Source organism: Microtus ochrogaster, chromosome 5, assembly GCF_000317375.1.
Source record: "Microtus ochrogaster isolate Prairie Vole_2 chromosome 5, MicOch1.0, whole genome shotgun sequence".
NCBI lineage: Eukaryota > Metazoa > Chordata > Mammalia > Rodentia > Cricetidae > Microtus > Microtus ochrogaster.
In genome coordinates, this window is record NC_022012.1 from 79,617,144 (window position 1) to 79,631,515 (window position 14,372).

A 14,372-nucleotide genomic window follows, 5' to 3' on the forward strand; every position below is an offset into this window, starting at 1 on the left:
TAGACCAGGCTGGTCTCGAACTCACAGAGATCCGCCTGCCTCTGCCTCCCAAGTGCTGGGATTAAAGGCGTGCGCCACCATCGCCCGGCGAGGAATTTGGTTTTATATAGCTAATCTATGTAGGCAAGTTTGACTTGGGAGATGTATAGCATACTGTTAGAGAGTTATCATTATAATAAAGGATTAATAAACTCCATCTTATAATCTATATAAAAATGAGTGATAGTGGCACATGCCTGTAATGCTAGCACTTGGCAGGCAGAGTTAGGCAGATCTCAGTAAGTTCAAGGCTAGCCTGGTTTTCCAAGGCCGTTTCCGGGCCGGCCGGGTTTTTTCCCCGGGGAACCCTTTTTTTTTTTGGAAAAAAAAAGAAAGAAAAAAGAAAAATAAAAAAGACCAGAATGTCAGACTTGTTTTAGGATGCTCAAATAATTTTCTTGTTTTCATCAGGTTTGTATGAATAGCAAGGCATAGTGGCATATACTTTTGATGTTATTGTTTGGCAAGCAGAGATTAGTATCATGAGTTTGAGGTCATTCTTGGCTTCATAAGGAGTTAGAGCCTACCCTGAACTAAATCAGATTTTGCCACAAAAGAATAAGTAAAAGGGAGGAGGGCTAGGGAAGACAGCTTAGTTACTAAAGTACTTGTTTTGCAAGTGGGAGTTTGATACTCAGAACCAAGTGTTTAAAACAAAAAAAAAGTTAGACCTGGATTATGTACATTTGTAATCCCAGAGCTGGGAAGGATGAGCAAGGAGGATCTCTGAGACTTGCTGATCTGCCTTCCTATCCTGTTTGTTGAGTTCCAGTCCAGTGAGAGACCTTGCCTCAAAGAAAAACCTTATGGACTGCATTCCTGAGGAATGATACTTGGGATTGTCTTCTGGCCTCCGCATACATGTACATGTACACAAAAGAACCAAAAAGGAGTTCATGAATAAAAAGGAGTTTGTTATTACAACATGGATGCTTTTCTAGAAGGATCCTGGCATAATAAGACTTTATATAATTTTTATGTAAAATTCTAGAGCAGGCGAAACTAATCACTAGTAATCAAAAGCAGAAGAGTGGCTACTAGGGCTGTGGTGGAGGCCTAGATGGTGGAAGGCTAACAAAACAGAATGTGGAATGGCCGTGAAGTAGGAGCTTGGGTTCTGTGAATAGCATAGAGGGTCAAATGTTGGAACTTTAATAAAAGAAAGTAGAAGAAGCATTCAAAACTGGTAGAAGCTATATAATTGCAGGCCATAGTAGTATTGAATTAATTCAAGGAATATAGTTAGTCCCTGGAGCTGGAGACTGAAATGTGTTAAATAAAGCAGAGAAGTCGGAACCAAGAACTGCAAAATGGGTATTAGAAGTAGTTCACATAGTTAATGGTAGGAGTCTTTTTAAGGATAACAGTTGTCAAGATTTCGAGATGATTGGAATCAGAAGATGTCTGGTAGGTAAGGTTACAGGAATTACTGGATGAGGAGAAGGAATTTTTTTTAAAGCCCAGATGCTTTGAACTTTGTGTATACCTCAGGGTGGCTTCAAACTTGAAATTCAACCTTCTGATTGCTGTGAAAATAGGCATGTGCTAGACCATGTCTATCTGAAAATGAAGATTTTAATGGTGATTGTTGACTTTAAATTTCTGAGGTGGTAGTAGTTTTGTTTAGTGATGCACAGAAGTTTGGAGAAGATTGAGAGTAGAAATTATGTTATGAGGTGATTATTTAGATTTTGTTATTCCTCAGAAAAACCATGTTTTCTTAATTGTTTCGCACCATGACTATTGATTGATTAATGCACATTTTTTTTGAATTTTACTTTTGCTCTTTTTTCTAACGTGGTCTCACTATGTGGCCCTGATTGACCTGATGATGCTCATTGGATGATTGTCCTTGGATTTAAAAGAAGGCCTTCTGCCTAAGCCTCCTGAGTGTTGGGATTTTGGTTGTGTACTATTATGCCTGACATTTTTTGTATGCTTGTTCAGAGTTGACTCTTTCCTTTTTGTGCTAGGATGTCAGAATTAATTGAAAAAGAAACTGAAGAATATCGTAAAGGAGATCCAGACCCATTTGATGATCGACATCCTGGTAAGATGTATATACTCTTATGTCTGAGACTTTTTTATTTTGTATTTCTTTTGAAAAAGGGTCTTGCTGTGCTGTTCAGACAGGTCCAAAATTCATGAGTAGCTGAGATAACAATCATGCTCCACTGTGCCCATGTGTTTTTTTTTGTTTTTTTTTTTCTTACAAAAGAAAATTATTGGGCTTTGCAGATGACTTGGCAGGTAAAAGTGCCTGCTGTAGCCTGACAGGCTGTGTTCTGTTTGATCCTGGAGCTCATGGATAGGTAAAGGAGGGAACCTCTCAAGACTGTTATCTAACTTCTGTCCATTTGCAGTGGTCTACTGTGGCATGTTCATATATACATAGATATCACACATCATACCCCACCAACACATAGGTAAAACACAATGAAGAAGAAAATTGCTAGTAGTATCTTTCAATTGAAATAACATCCTCTGAGGTAAATTCCCCCCACCCCCCTGAGAGGATTTTCTGTGTAGCCTGGCTGGCTATCCTGGAACTTACTCTATAGACCAGGTTCTCCTTGAACTCACAGAAATCTGCCTGTCTCTTCCTCCTGAGTGCTGGGATTCAAGGTATATGCTACCACTGCCTGGCTCTCTGTTGTAAATTTTAAGTTTTTATGTTTTTGCCAGGCATGATAGCACAAGTTTTAATCCCAGGCACTTGAGAAGCAGAAGCCATGGATTTCTGTGAGTTTGAGACCAGCCCGACTTAAATGTAGTGAGTTCCAGGATAGCCAGGAGCCAGGGTTACATAGTGAGACCCTCTCCCCCCCAAAATTATTTGTTACCCTGTTTCTCAAGGTGAGATAAGGAAAAACATTCTAGTAAAATTATAATATTTGTGATAAGTCAGGCATGGTGGCACACTCCTTTAATCGTAGCATTCCGGGGGTGGAGGCAGACAGATCTTTGTGAGTTCGAGGCCAGTCTGGTCTATAAAGCAAGTTCCAGGACAGCCAGGACTCTGTTATACAGAGAAATCCTGTCTTGACAAAAAACCACAAAAAGAAAAAAGTATTTTTAATGGTTGTAGATCACTTTCAGGATCTGAGTGCTGGACTGAAAGATGTGTGTCATCACTGCCCAGTTGACTTTACAATTATTAAGGTTTTTTTTTTGTCTCATTTAGTGTGTGTGTGTGTGTGTGTGTGTGTGTTTGTTTGTGTGTGTTTGTGTGTAGGTATACAAGTGTGATCCTGCCATGGTGAGCATGTTTTACGTTAAAAGATGTAAAACTTTCAAGAGTCATTTTTTTTCTCCTGCTGTGGGTTCAGTGGATGAACTCAGGCCATCAGACTTGTGTGGCAAAGCCCTTTTATCCACTGAGTCATTACACTAGCCCTTCCCCCAACCCCCACTTTTAACTTAAAAAAAGCAAAACAAGCTTTTATTGCACCTTTATCTGAAACAATTATCCTGGTATTTGTTAGGAAATATAGTTGACAGTTGTGAGCTGCCATGTAGTACTTGGTACTGAATCTGGGTCTTCTGTAAGAACAGCAATTACTGTTCACTACTGAACCATCTCTTCAGCCTCTTTCTTTTTTTTTTTTTTTATAAGCTAGTAAAATCTTGATGCTCATCTAGATTCATAGTGTCATTATTTAATTTAGTATTGTTGTATAGACAGTGTCCTGAGCAGTGAGAGGATCAGTGCCTTAAAGAGTTTATATTGCATTTCATTTTAAAGTATTTCTTTTCATTTTTCTTTTTTCTTTTTTCTTTTTTTTTTTTCCTGAGACAGAGTTTCTCTGTGTAGCCCTGACTGTCCTGGAACTCTGTAAACCAGGCTGGCCTGAAAATCATAAGAGATCTGTCTGCCACTGCCTCTCAACTTTCTGGGGTTAAAAGTTTGAGCCACCACTGCCCAGCAATTTCTTTTTTTCTGTGTGTGTGTCAGGTGAGGGGAGTGTATATTTGTGTGTGTATGTGTAGGCGGAAGTTCCCTGTGCTGCGGAAGTTCCCTGTGCTGCGGCTGCTTCCCCAAAAACCAACATAGAGACTCAATATTGTTATTGGCTAACTCTTACCCTTATATTAACCCATATTTCTTATTTACGATTTGCCACGTGGCTTGGTACCTTTCTCAGTATGGCATGCCCATCTTATTCTCTCTGCGCCTGTTGTTAATTTTCTCACTCTGCCTTTCTTCATCCCAGTCTCCTAAGTTTGATCGTCCTGCCTAACTTTATCCTGCTTTGCTGTAGGCCATTCAGCTTCTTTATTAACCACTGAGACTATTACATACTCGGTGTACAGTATGTATATTCACATATATGTTAGTATGTGAGTGCACTTTTTTGTATGTGTGCATGTGGAGGCCTCCGAGTCACCTTAAGATGTTGTTCCTCAGGAGCCATTCATCTGGTTCTTCGACAGGGTCTTTTGCTGGGGACCTGGGACTCCCAGTTTGGCTAGGATGACTGATGTAGGAATCATTCTGTCTCTACCTTCCAGTTGCTGGATTTCAAGTGTGCACCACCATGCTTGGTTTTATATATGAATTTTAGGGATCAAATTCAGGTTCTCGTGTTTGCATGGTAAGCACTTTAGTAAGTAATCTGTCTACCCAGCCCCTAGAGAATGATCTTTTTTTGTTGTTGTTGTTGTTTTTGTTTGTTTGTTTGTTTTTTCAGTGTGTGGGGGGGGTGTTTCTCTAGCTTTGGAGCCTGTCCTGGAACTAGCTCTTGTAGACCAGGCTGGCCTTGAACTCACAGAGAATCTACCTTCCTCTCCCTCATAGAGCTCTGCCTGCCTCTCCCTACCAAGTGCTGGTATTAAAGGTGTGTGCCGCCATGTCTAACCCTAAAAAAAATATTTCTTATTAAATTTGCTCACAGAAATCGTCTCTTTATTTCTGTTTATTTTTGCTGACAGTTTACTAGTCATATTTATAACAACCCAGATGTTATTTTGTAGGTCTAATTTATTTGACAGGATTACCTAATCTGTTGTGTCTCTCTCTTCCTGTGATAGGTCGAGCCGATCCAGAGTGTATGCTGGGCCACTTGCTGAGAATACTCTTCAAGAATGACGACTTCATGAATGCAGTATGTTTGCCTTTGCTTTCATCCAAAAGTTACCATCAGAGGATAGATAATCATACACTTGTTTATTTAATAGTTTCCTGTCACCTAAAACTTTGTTAAAATTGAGAGAAGAGTGGTTAGAATTTTCTTTTAAATTTGGTTATTGAAAAAGTAATCAAACTGCTTTTTCAACAAAGTTCTGTTTGTGATGAAATTGTTTTCTGTTTGGTTGTACTTTGGTTAGTGTGAACTATTGGTAAACGCTCTCAAGGCATCACTGCTTATTCTTTGGCAGGACTCTTTTGATTTAGGAACGTAAAATGTTCTTTTGGATTCCTGAATGGAAAAGTAAGGGTGATATACATAGTATGATTCTGCACTAAAGCTGTTTGTGCTTTGGTATGTGAGTGGCTAGGAAGGTGCCTTTTGTCTGTTGGGAAGAGTAAATGAGAGAGAGACAGTGTGTGTGTATATACACACATTATATGCACACTTCTCTCACAGTTACTGAAAGTAGCAGTACTCGAGAAATCATGGATATTAGAGGTAGAAAATGAGGGGAACCATGTGATGGTTTATGTATGTAAGCAATCCTAGCACTTGGCAGTCTGAGGGACGAGAAAGATTTGAGTTTGAGGTCAGATTGAGCTACGTAAGACCCTTTTTCAAAATAACCCCCCCCCCCAAAGCTATGGGGATATATTCAATCCAATCCAATCAAATAAAGGAAGTTGTTAAATTTATTATAAAGGAAGTTTAATAAATAAGTTTAATAAGCCTATTAAACTTTTTAAATTTGATTGTATTGATTCCAGAACAAATAGTATTCCTTTATAGCTGTCTTAAAAATTGCAGTTTTTGCTGGGTGGTGGTGATGCACACCTTTAAATCCTAGCACTTGGGAGGCAGACAGGTAGAGTCCGAGTTCTTTGTGAGTTTGAGGCCAGCTTGGCCTACAGAGCGAGTTCCAGAGTTCTATGATAGGCAGAGAAACAGAGAAACCTTGTCTAAAAAAAAAGACCGCAATTACTAATACTTATTGATTATACAAGTTGATGAGATTCATTTTAATACTCATATATATATACATATTATATATATACCCACACATATATAGTACATTGATCATGTCTACCCACCTTTTACTCCTCATCCCTCCCTTTGTTTTCCTTTCCTCTTTGTTTCCAGCTGGTGAATGCATATGTGATGACAAGTAGAGAGCCCCCCTTAAATACTGCAGCTTGCAGACTGCTGCTGGACATCATGCCAGGTCTAGAAACTGCGGTTGTCTTTCAAGAAAAGGTACTTGATAGAAGAAAATCATTGTGTTTTTGAATCAAGTGGATCGAATATTGTATTTGTACTTGTTACTACAGTAATTGTTAATTTTTTCCTATTCAAGTATCAATGTATACTCTAGATAAACAAAAAAAATTCTAAAAACAGTTATTTGCATTGGGGTATACAGCTGTTACCTCAGCATGGGGATGGTTGAGATAGGAGGATCAAGAGCTCAAAGTCTTAATGTTTGCTAATTTGGTGTTCAAGGCCACCCTGGTCTACATAAAATCGTATCTCCCAAAACAACAAAAGTATTTTATTTGGATAGCTACCTGCTATATGGGTGAAATAGTATTTTTCAGAATCTTAAGGTCACGTTTTAAACAGTATATTATAGTCTCATTTAAAGTTTTGCTCTTTTTCCTTCTTTGTGGAAATGGAGATTAAACCTAGTTTTTTTTTTTTTTTTTTTTTTTTTTTTTTTGGTTTTTCGAGACAGGGTTTCTCTGTGGTTTTGGAGCCTGTCCTGGAACTAGCTCTTGTAGACCATGCTGGTCTCGAACTCACAGAGATCCGCCTGCCTCTGCCTCCCAAGTGCTGGGATTAAAGGCGTGCGCCACCACCGCCCGGCTCAAACCTAGTTATTTTTATTAACAGCACTGAATATAGTTTTTAAGGGTGTGTGTGTGTTTACATGTGGAGGCATAGGCCTGTACATACACCTAGAGACCTGAAGAGAGTATCAGGTGGTCTGCTATATTATTGTCCAGGTCTGTTCCTTTGAGGCAATTTTCCTTAAATTAGAGGTTCACATTTTCTCTGCTGGACTGGAAGCCAGGGTGCCCCAGTAGTATACTTTTTCTTTACTCCTTTGGAGTTACAGTTACCTGTGGGGTACTGGTTCTGTGGGTGCTGGGATCTGAACCTGGGTCTTCATGATTGTGCAACAAGCTCCCTCTAGCGACTGAACCATCTCTAGTCCATCACTGAAATATTCATTAGGTTTTTTTGTCATGGTATAATTTAAGTTATGAAAATAGATCTTTTATGAATTATACTCTTTCTTGTCCTTTACTATAGGAAGGAATTGTTGAAAATCTTTTCAAATGGGCCCGAGAGGCTGATCAGCCACTGAGGACATACTCTACTGGACTGTTAGGAGGTGCTATGGAAAATCAAGATATTGCTGCCAACTACAGAGATGAAAATTCACAACTGGTAAGGACCATCTTAGAATTGTTGCATACTTGCTGCCTGAATCTGAATAGGTGTATTCTATCAAAACATGTACTAGAACATAGTTATAGCAGTACATTAAGATTTCTTTCCATAGTAAAGAGTTATGATTTTACTTTTCTTTTTTTACATTTAAACTTTTTTTAAAATCTTGTCAAGGATCATGACATATAAATCATTTCCTATGTCTTGTTCTCATTTCTCTTCTTAAATTTTATGCTTTGAAGATTTTGAAACATGTAGCAAATTAGAAAGAATTTTAGTGAATATTTGAATCTGTACCAGTTGAATGGATTATTAACATTTTTATTGGACTCATTATTGTTAGTTCACTTATCTATCTTCCATTTACCCACTATTCTAAATTTTAAAAGAAATGCGTTTCAGATTGAAATCCAGATACACCCTCCCATTTATTTTTATTTTTGCTTTTTTTTTTGTTTTGTTTTTATTTTTGCTTTTTGAGACAAGGTTTTCTGTAGTTTTGTAACCTATTCTGGAACTTGCTCTGTAGACCAAGCTGGCCTTGGACTCACAGAGATCTGCCTGCCTCTGCCTTTCCAGTGCTGGGATTAAAGGCGTGCATTATCACCACCTGGCCACAAACTCTTTTTTTAGCATAGTTTCATTCCTTATTGCTTTACTATTCCCTCCTCTTTATTTTTTGTTTTTTTGTTTTTGTATTTTCTTTCTGCTTGCTTCAGACTTGAAGCAGTTCTTTTCCTTCAGTACCCCAAGTGCTGAAGTTATAGGCATGTACCACTGCACTCAAGTAAACATAGAACAAGTTTTAGTATTGGCTCTAAAAATAAGTACTAGAAGGTTTTGTAGTAATAGGAGCGGCTGGGCTGCGTCCCCAGCACCCCGGCCGCCTGGCTAGCTTATACCCCGAAATAATTACACGGACACTGTATTCTTTTAAACACTGCATGGCCCATTATATTTAGCCTCTTCTCGGCTAACTCTTGCACCTGGACTAGCCCATTTCTAATAATCTATGTAGCCCACGAGGAGGCTTACCAGGGAAGATCTTAACCTACGTCCATCCTGGGTCGGAGCTTCATCGCGTGTGTCTGAAGCATGGCGTCTCTCTGAGCTCACTTCCTCTTCCTCCCAGCATTCTGTTCTGTTTACTCCTCCCACCTATGTTTTAACCTATGAGGGCCAGCCAAGCAGTTTATTTTTTAACCAATGACCTTCCTCCATCAAGGTTTAAAAAGGCAGACTTGGAAGTTAGATTATGTAGTTGCTAGTGATATACAATGTATAGTCATTAAATTTTTGAAATCTTTAGTTTTGATTTTCAAAGTTAATTAAAAGTTTAGCTTCTGCTTTTTTAAGTGTTATTCATAGCCTAGTCTACCTTGGCCTAAAATGGTGTGTTTTATGTGCAGATCTTCTGGTTTGGGTTTTCTAGGAAAAAACCACAGACATACATTTTAAAATAACACCTTTTTATTTTTTGTTTGTTTTTTTGAGACAGGGTTTCTCTGTGTAACAGCTCTGGCTGTCCTGGAGTGTACTTTGTAGATCAGGCTGGCTTCGAATTCACAGAGATCCACCTGCCTCCTGAGTGCTGGCATTAAAGGCGTGGTCCACTACACCCAGCTTAGAATAGACTTTTAGTCCTAACTTCTTCCACCAAATTCTAGCAATCAAGTCAACATATTTATCAAATCTTTACTATTCCCCGGCGTTGGGTTAACTGCATGAGTATTGAGTTCTCTCTCCTTTTTTTAAAAAAGGTTTATTTATTTATTATGTATACAGTGTTCTGTCTGCTTGTGTGCCTGTAGGCCAGAAGAGGGCACCAGATCTCGTTACAGATGGTTTTGTGCAGGGAATTGAACTCAGTACCTTTGGAAGAGCAGCCAATGCTCTTAACCACTGAGCCATCTCTCCAGTCCCAAGTATTGAGTTTTCTTTAACAGGAAATAATAATATATTAATGAGCTGTTTGTGGTGGTATGTGCCTATAAATCTTAGCATTTGAAAGGCAAAGAAAGAGTGAAACTCTACCTCATAAAATAAGCCAAAAGAAAATTATTTAATAAGAATCATGAGCTGGGCGATGGTGGCACACACCTCTAATCCCAGCACTCGAGGCAGAGTCAGGTTGATCTCTTGTGAGTTTGAGGCCAGCCTGGTCTATAGAGTGACAGCCACAGATATACAGAGAAACCCTCTGCTGAAAAACCAAAAGAAAAAAAATCACGTTTATAAAATTCAGAATAAATAACTTTCTTACTCAAATATTTGTTGCTAGGTGGCAATAGTGCTTCGAAGACTGAGAGAGCTCCAACTTCAGGAAGTGGCTTTGCGGCAGGAAAATAAGCGTCCTAGTCCACGGAAGCTTTCATCTGAACCGCTTTTGCCTCTGGATGAGGAAGCTGTAGATATGGATTATGGTGACATGGCTGTAGATGTTGTGGATGGAGAGCAAGAAACTTCTAGAGATATGGAGATCTCCTTCCGTCTTGATTCAAGTCACAAGACCAGTAGTAGAGTGAACTCAGCAACTAAGCCTGAAGAAGGAGGATTGAAGAAGAACAAATCTGCAAAGCATGGTGACAGGGAGAACTTTAGGAAGGCCAAGCAGAAGTTGGGTTTCTCATCTTCTGACCCAGATCGTGTGTTTGTTGAGCTGTCTAATAGCAGCTGGTCAGAAATGTCCCCCTGGGTGATTGGCACCAATTACACCCTCTATCCTATGACTCCTGCTATTGAGCAGCGACTTATTCTCCAGTATCTGACCCCTCTAGGAGAGTATCAGGAGGTAAGTTATTAGGATAAGTTACTATTTTGGGACTATTATGTGGCTATTATATTTATCTCTAGGGCATTTTATGGGTGTATCTTACCCACTGATACACTCTTAACTCCATTCCAGAAAGGTCTTCATCTCATTAAGGTCTTAATGCAGGTCATTCCTGATAAAGGTTAGTTTGATAGAAGTTTATTCATGTAAACATATGGTATGTGAATATATGTCTTATGGTTTCTGTTGCTGTGAAGAGATTCTATGACCATGGCAACTCATATAAAAGAAAACATTTAATTGGGGCTGGCTTATAGTTTCAGAGGTTTAGTCTTTTATCCTCATGACAGGAAGCATGGTGGCATGCAGGCAGACATGGTGCTAGAGAAGAAGTTCAGAGTTCTGCATTTGAGTTGACAGGCAGCATGAAGCGAACTGGTTTGAGATTATGAGACCTCAAGAGCACCCCCACCCCCAGTGACACAATTTTATAACAAAGTCACACCTCCTCTAAGTGTCAACTCCCTATGGACCAAGTATTCAAACACATGAGTCTGGGCCCATTTCTTTTTTCTTTCTTTTTTTTTTTGTTTTTGGTTTTTCGAGACAGGGTTTCTCTGTGGCTTTGGAGCCTGTCCTGGAACTAGCTCTGTAGACCAAACTGGTCTCGAACTCACAGAGATCCGCCTGCCTCTGCCTCCCGAGTGCTGGGATTAAAGGCGTGAGCCACCATCGCCCGGCTCTGGGCCCATTTCTATTCAAACCACCACCACATATGAACATATTCTTCATGAGGGGTGTGTGATTGTTTTTTTTTTTTAATTTCCTCTTAATTTTCTTTTTATATATTCATTTCTTTAATAGTCTTCATTCATAAAATACAGGTAATGTGAAAAGGCCACAGTTTAATTCTAATTTTTTGGTTCTCATTTCAGTTACTTCCTATATTCATGCAACTTGGATCACGAGAATTGATGATGTTTTATATTGATCTGAAACAGACTAATGATGTCTTGCTTACTTTTGAGGCACTCAAGGTAAAGTTTGCAAAAATACTAGTTTTTGTTATTACTTGATGTTTATGAAGCTCATGTTAAAGGCGGTTAGTACAGCAGTACTGGCCAGCCCTAAGTGATTTCTCAGTACTTGAAAATAGAGTGTCTCCGAAGAACTGAAGTTTCATATATTTACTTTTGAGACAGAGTCTCAGTCTGTGGCACAGGTTAGCATGGAACTCATTATGTCTAGACCAAGTTGGCCTCAAACTTACAGCAGTTTCTTGTCTCAGCCTCTTTGGTGTTGGGATTACATTTGCCTGGCTTTACATTTTAAATTTTAGTTATTTTGATTAAGTTAACCTTCATGTCACCAGTGTGCATCAAACAGTAGTACAGCCATGTATTGTTGAAGTGGAATTGAAATGAATAAGTTTTTCTTTTAGTCCCTAGACATTTTAAGTTTGGATGAGATCAGACAGAATTGGAGTAATATATGGGAGTGGGGTTTGTGTTTGTGTGTTTCTGTCTGTTTCTATCTGTGTCTGTTTAAAGAGTGTACTGAGTACCTTGAACAGTGAAATGGGACTGGAGGTTGGAGCTGTGTCCAGTGGCCCAGAAATACTACATTCAGTTACAACACTGGTTTTGAACAAGATGCTATTGGATAATGACTTTGGATGGATGATTGCTCACTCTTTTTGGAATTGCAATGGGTATTATCATCCATCTGTTCCTTTAAAAAGTTATAAAAGGGACAAAAGAATGAAATATCTATGAACAAGAAAAAACTTAAAAGATCCTTCTTAGAAACAAAATTGGAGCTGGAGAGATGGCTCAGCAGTTAAAATACCAAGTTTGGTTTCTAGACCTCCTATTTGGCAACTTATAACTGCTTGTAACTCCAGCTCCAGGATATCTGTTGGGCACCTACATACTATTTTACGTGCATATCCCCTCCCCTCCGCCCCCGCCCGACCCACACAAAGAAATTCTGGTGTATCATTTTGTTCTAAAGGATGATTCAAGTTAATGTAAGAGAAAGAACAGAAAGGAACATTCTGATAGAAACAAAATGGGCCAAAAGACAATTGTGGCTGGTTATAGTGGTGCACACCCTTAATCTCAGTACTCAGGAGGCAGAGGCTGGCAAATCTCTGAGTTTGAGGCCAGTCTGGTCTATAGAGCTGGTTCCAGGCCCAGACTATTAAAACAGAAAGAAAATAGACTGCTGACAGGGTGAGGTGAAGAGGGTTTGTAGGTGGTGAGGACTCAAGTAAAACTAGGTTTCTTGATATATCTTAAGCTTGCTTATTCTGTTTTACCACCTTTAGTGATGGCGAATTATCATGGTATGGTAGTGGCATTATGAGAAAGCCATCCATGTGGCATGAGTTACTGGGAATGGATATCTAGTTTAGCTGCTTCTTGAGGGAAGAATTGGGGGGAAGAATAGTAGAGGTCTTTATGACAAGCAAAGGATAATGAAGGAAAGGAATTGGATTTTAGTAAGGGTTAGTTGAGCTCTAGGTGTTAAGAACTTCTGAATGGGGTAGATAGATACCTGTTAATGGTGCCATTGACTTTTATCTCTTCAAGTATGTAATTGCAAACTTGTATTGTCTGTTGTGGAAACAGGAGGGGGAGCTCTAGCCCTCCTGAGGCCCTGTCGTTGAGGCTCCTGGGTTCAGAAATATGAAGAACATCCCACTTTTGTTGGACACTTTGTTCTTAAAATTGTGCAGGTCATTCCACCCTGGGAGACTAGTAGGAATTGAGCAGGAAATTAACAAAACTTAAACGTTAGAATTTTAACTGGGTGTTGTGCTGCATTATTGTAACCCCAGCTGTGGGGAGGCAGTGGGTTCATGGCTAGTTAGGATACCCTATCTAGGGCCAGTGAGATGGTTCAGCAAGTTAGGGCCAAGCCTGATGACCAGAGTTTGATCTCTGGAAACCACATGGTGGAAGGAGAAAACCAGTTCTTGCAAGTCAAGTTGTTCTCTGACCTCCACATGTAACACTATAGCTACTCATAGAATAAATAAATCTAATAAAATGTTTAATTTTGAGACAGGGTTTCTTTGTGTAACTGGCTGTCCTGGAACTTGCTTTGTAGACCAGACTGGACTCAAACTCATAGAGGTCCACCTGCCTCTGCCTCCTGAGGGCTGGGGTTAAAAGCATGTGCCACCACAGATTGGCCAAAGATTTAATTTTTAAAAATGCATTCTGATACATCAGAGCAACAATAACAACAACAAAACTCTGCCACTTTTGATTCTTTGCTTAAGGTTCTTCTTTGGGATTCTGTAATGCCAGCACTTGAGAAGTGGAGACCAGCTTGGGATACAGAGTGAAACCTTGTCTCAGGAAGCTTTTTTTTTTTTTTTTCCTTAATAGTTTGGGGTTATATTGAAAATAAATGTAAAAGAAAAATTTCTGGACTTCATAAAGTCAGTGACTGAACTTGAATTAGAACACTGAGCTGATTATATATGAAGAATTAAATTGTTAAGGTTAGCAAAAGTCTACTCAGGAAACATATGAAAAAATGATTGTAAAATTGTGCCATTGCTTTCAGCCAGGTTTATTATTTTCACCCTTTGTGTTTGTGGGTATTAGGAATTAATTTAGGGCCTTGAGAATGCTATTCACGCACTCTACCTTCCTCCAGCTTCCTCCAGCTCTTTTAACTTTCTGTTTTGAGAAAACAGAAAGTTTTCTTGGCCTTGAAGTTGTGGTTCTCCTGTCTTAGCCCACTAAAGTACTAAGATTATAGGCATGCCCTGCTTCATGTATCTTGCTTTTTGTTTGTTTTTGTTTTCTTTTTTTAGTGGAAGAAGGGCTTATTTTGGCTTACAGTTTGAAGGGATAAAATATAATCAGTCCATCATGTAGAGAAGGCAAAACAGCTCCATGGTAGCAGAAATGTATAGCTGGTCTTTTCATCTCCTCACATCTTTTTTTTTTTTTTTT

The 14,372-nt window shown here is 39.1% G+C and overlaps 1 protein-coding gene across 2 annotated transcripts in view; it reads left to right on the forward strand.

Moving 5' to 3' along the window:
• Positions 1-14,372, forward strand: part of Dcaf1 (DDB1 and CUL4 associated factor 1) — a 64,135-nt gene that overhangs the window by 7,232 nt on the left and 42,531 nt on the right. For both annotated transcript variants that reach the window (XM_013346574.2, XM_005347835.3), the window contains exons 3-8: positions 2,013-2,089; positions 5,071-5,144; positions 6,312-6,425; positions 7,485-7,622; positions 9,907-10,416; positions 11,334-11,435. In XM_013346574.2, the coding sequence (XP_013202028.1) occupies positions 2,013-2,089; positions 5,071-5,144; positions 6,312-6,425; positions 7,485-7,622; positions 9,907-10,416; positions 11,334-11,435 (1,015 nt within the window). The remainder of the gene's footprint in view (positions 1-2,012; positions 2,090-5,070; positions 5,145-6,311; positions 6,426-7,484; positions 7,623-9,906; positions 10,417-11,333; positions 11,436-14,372) is intronic.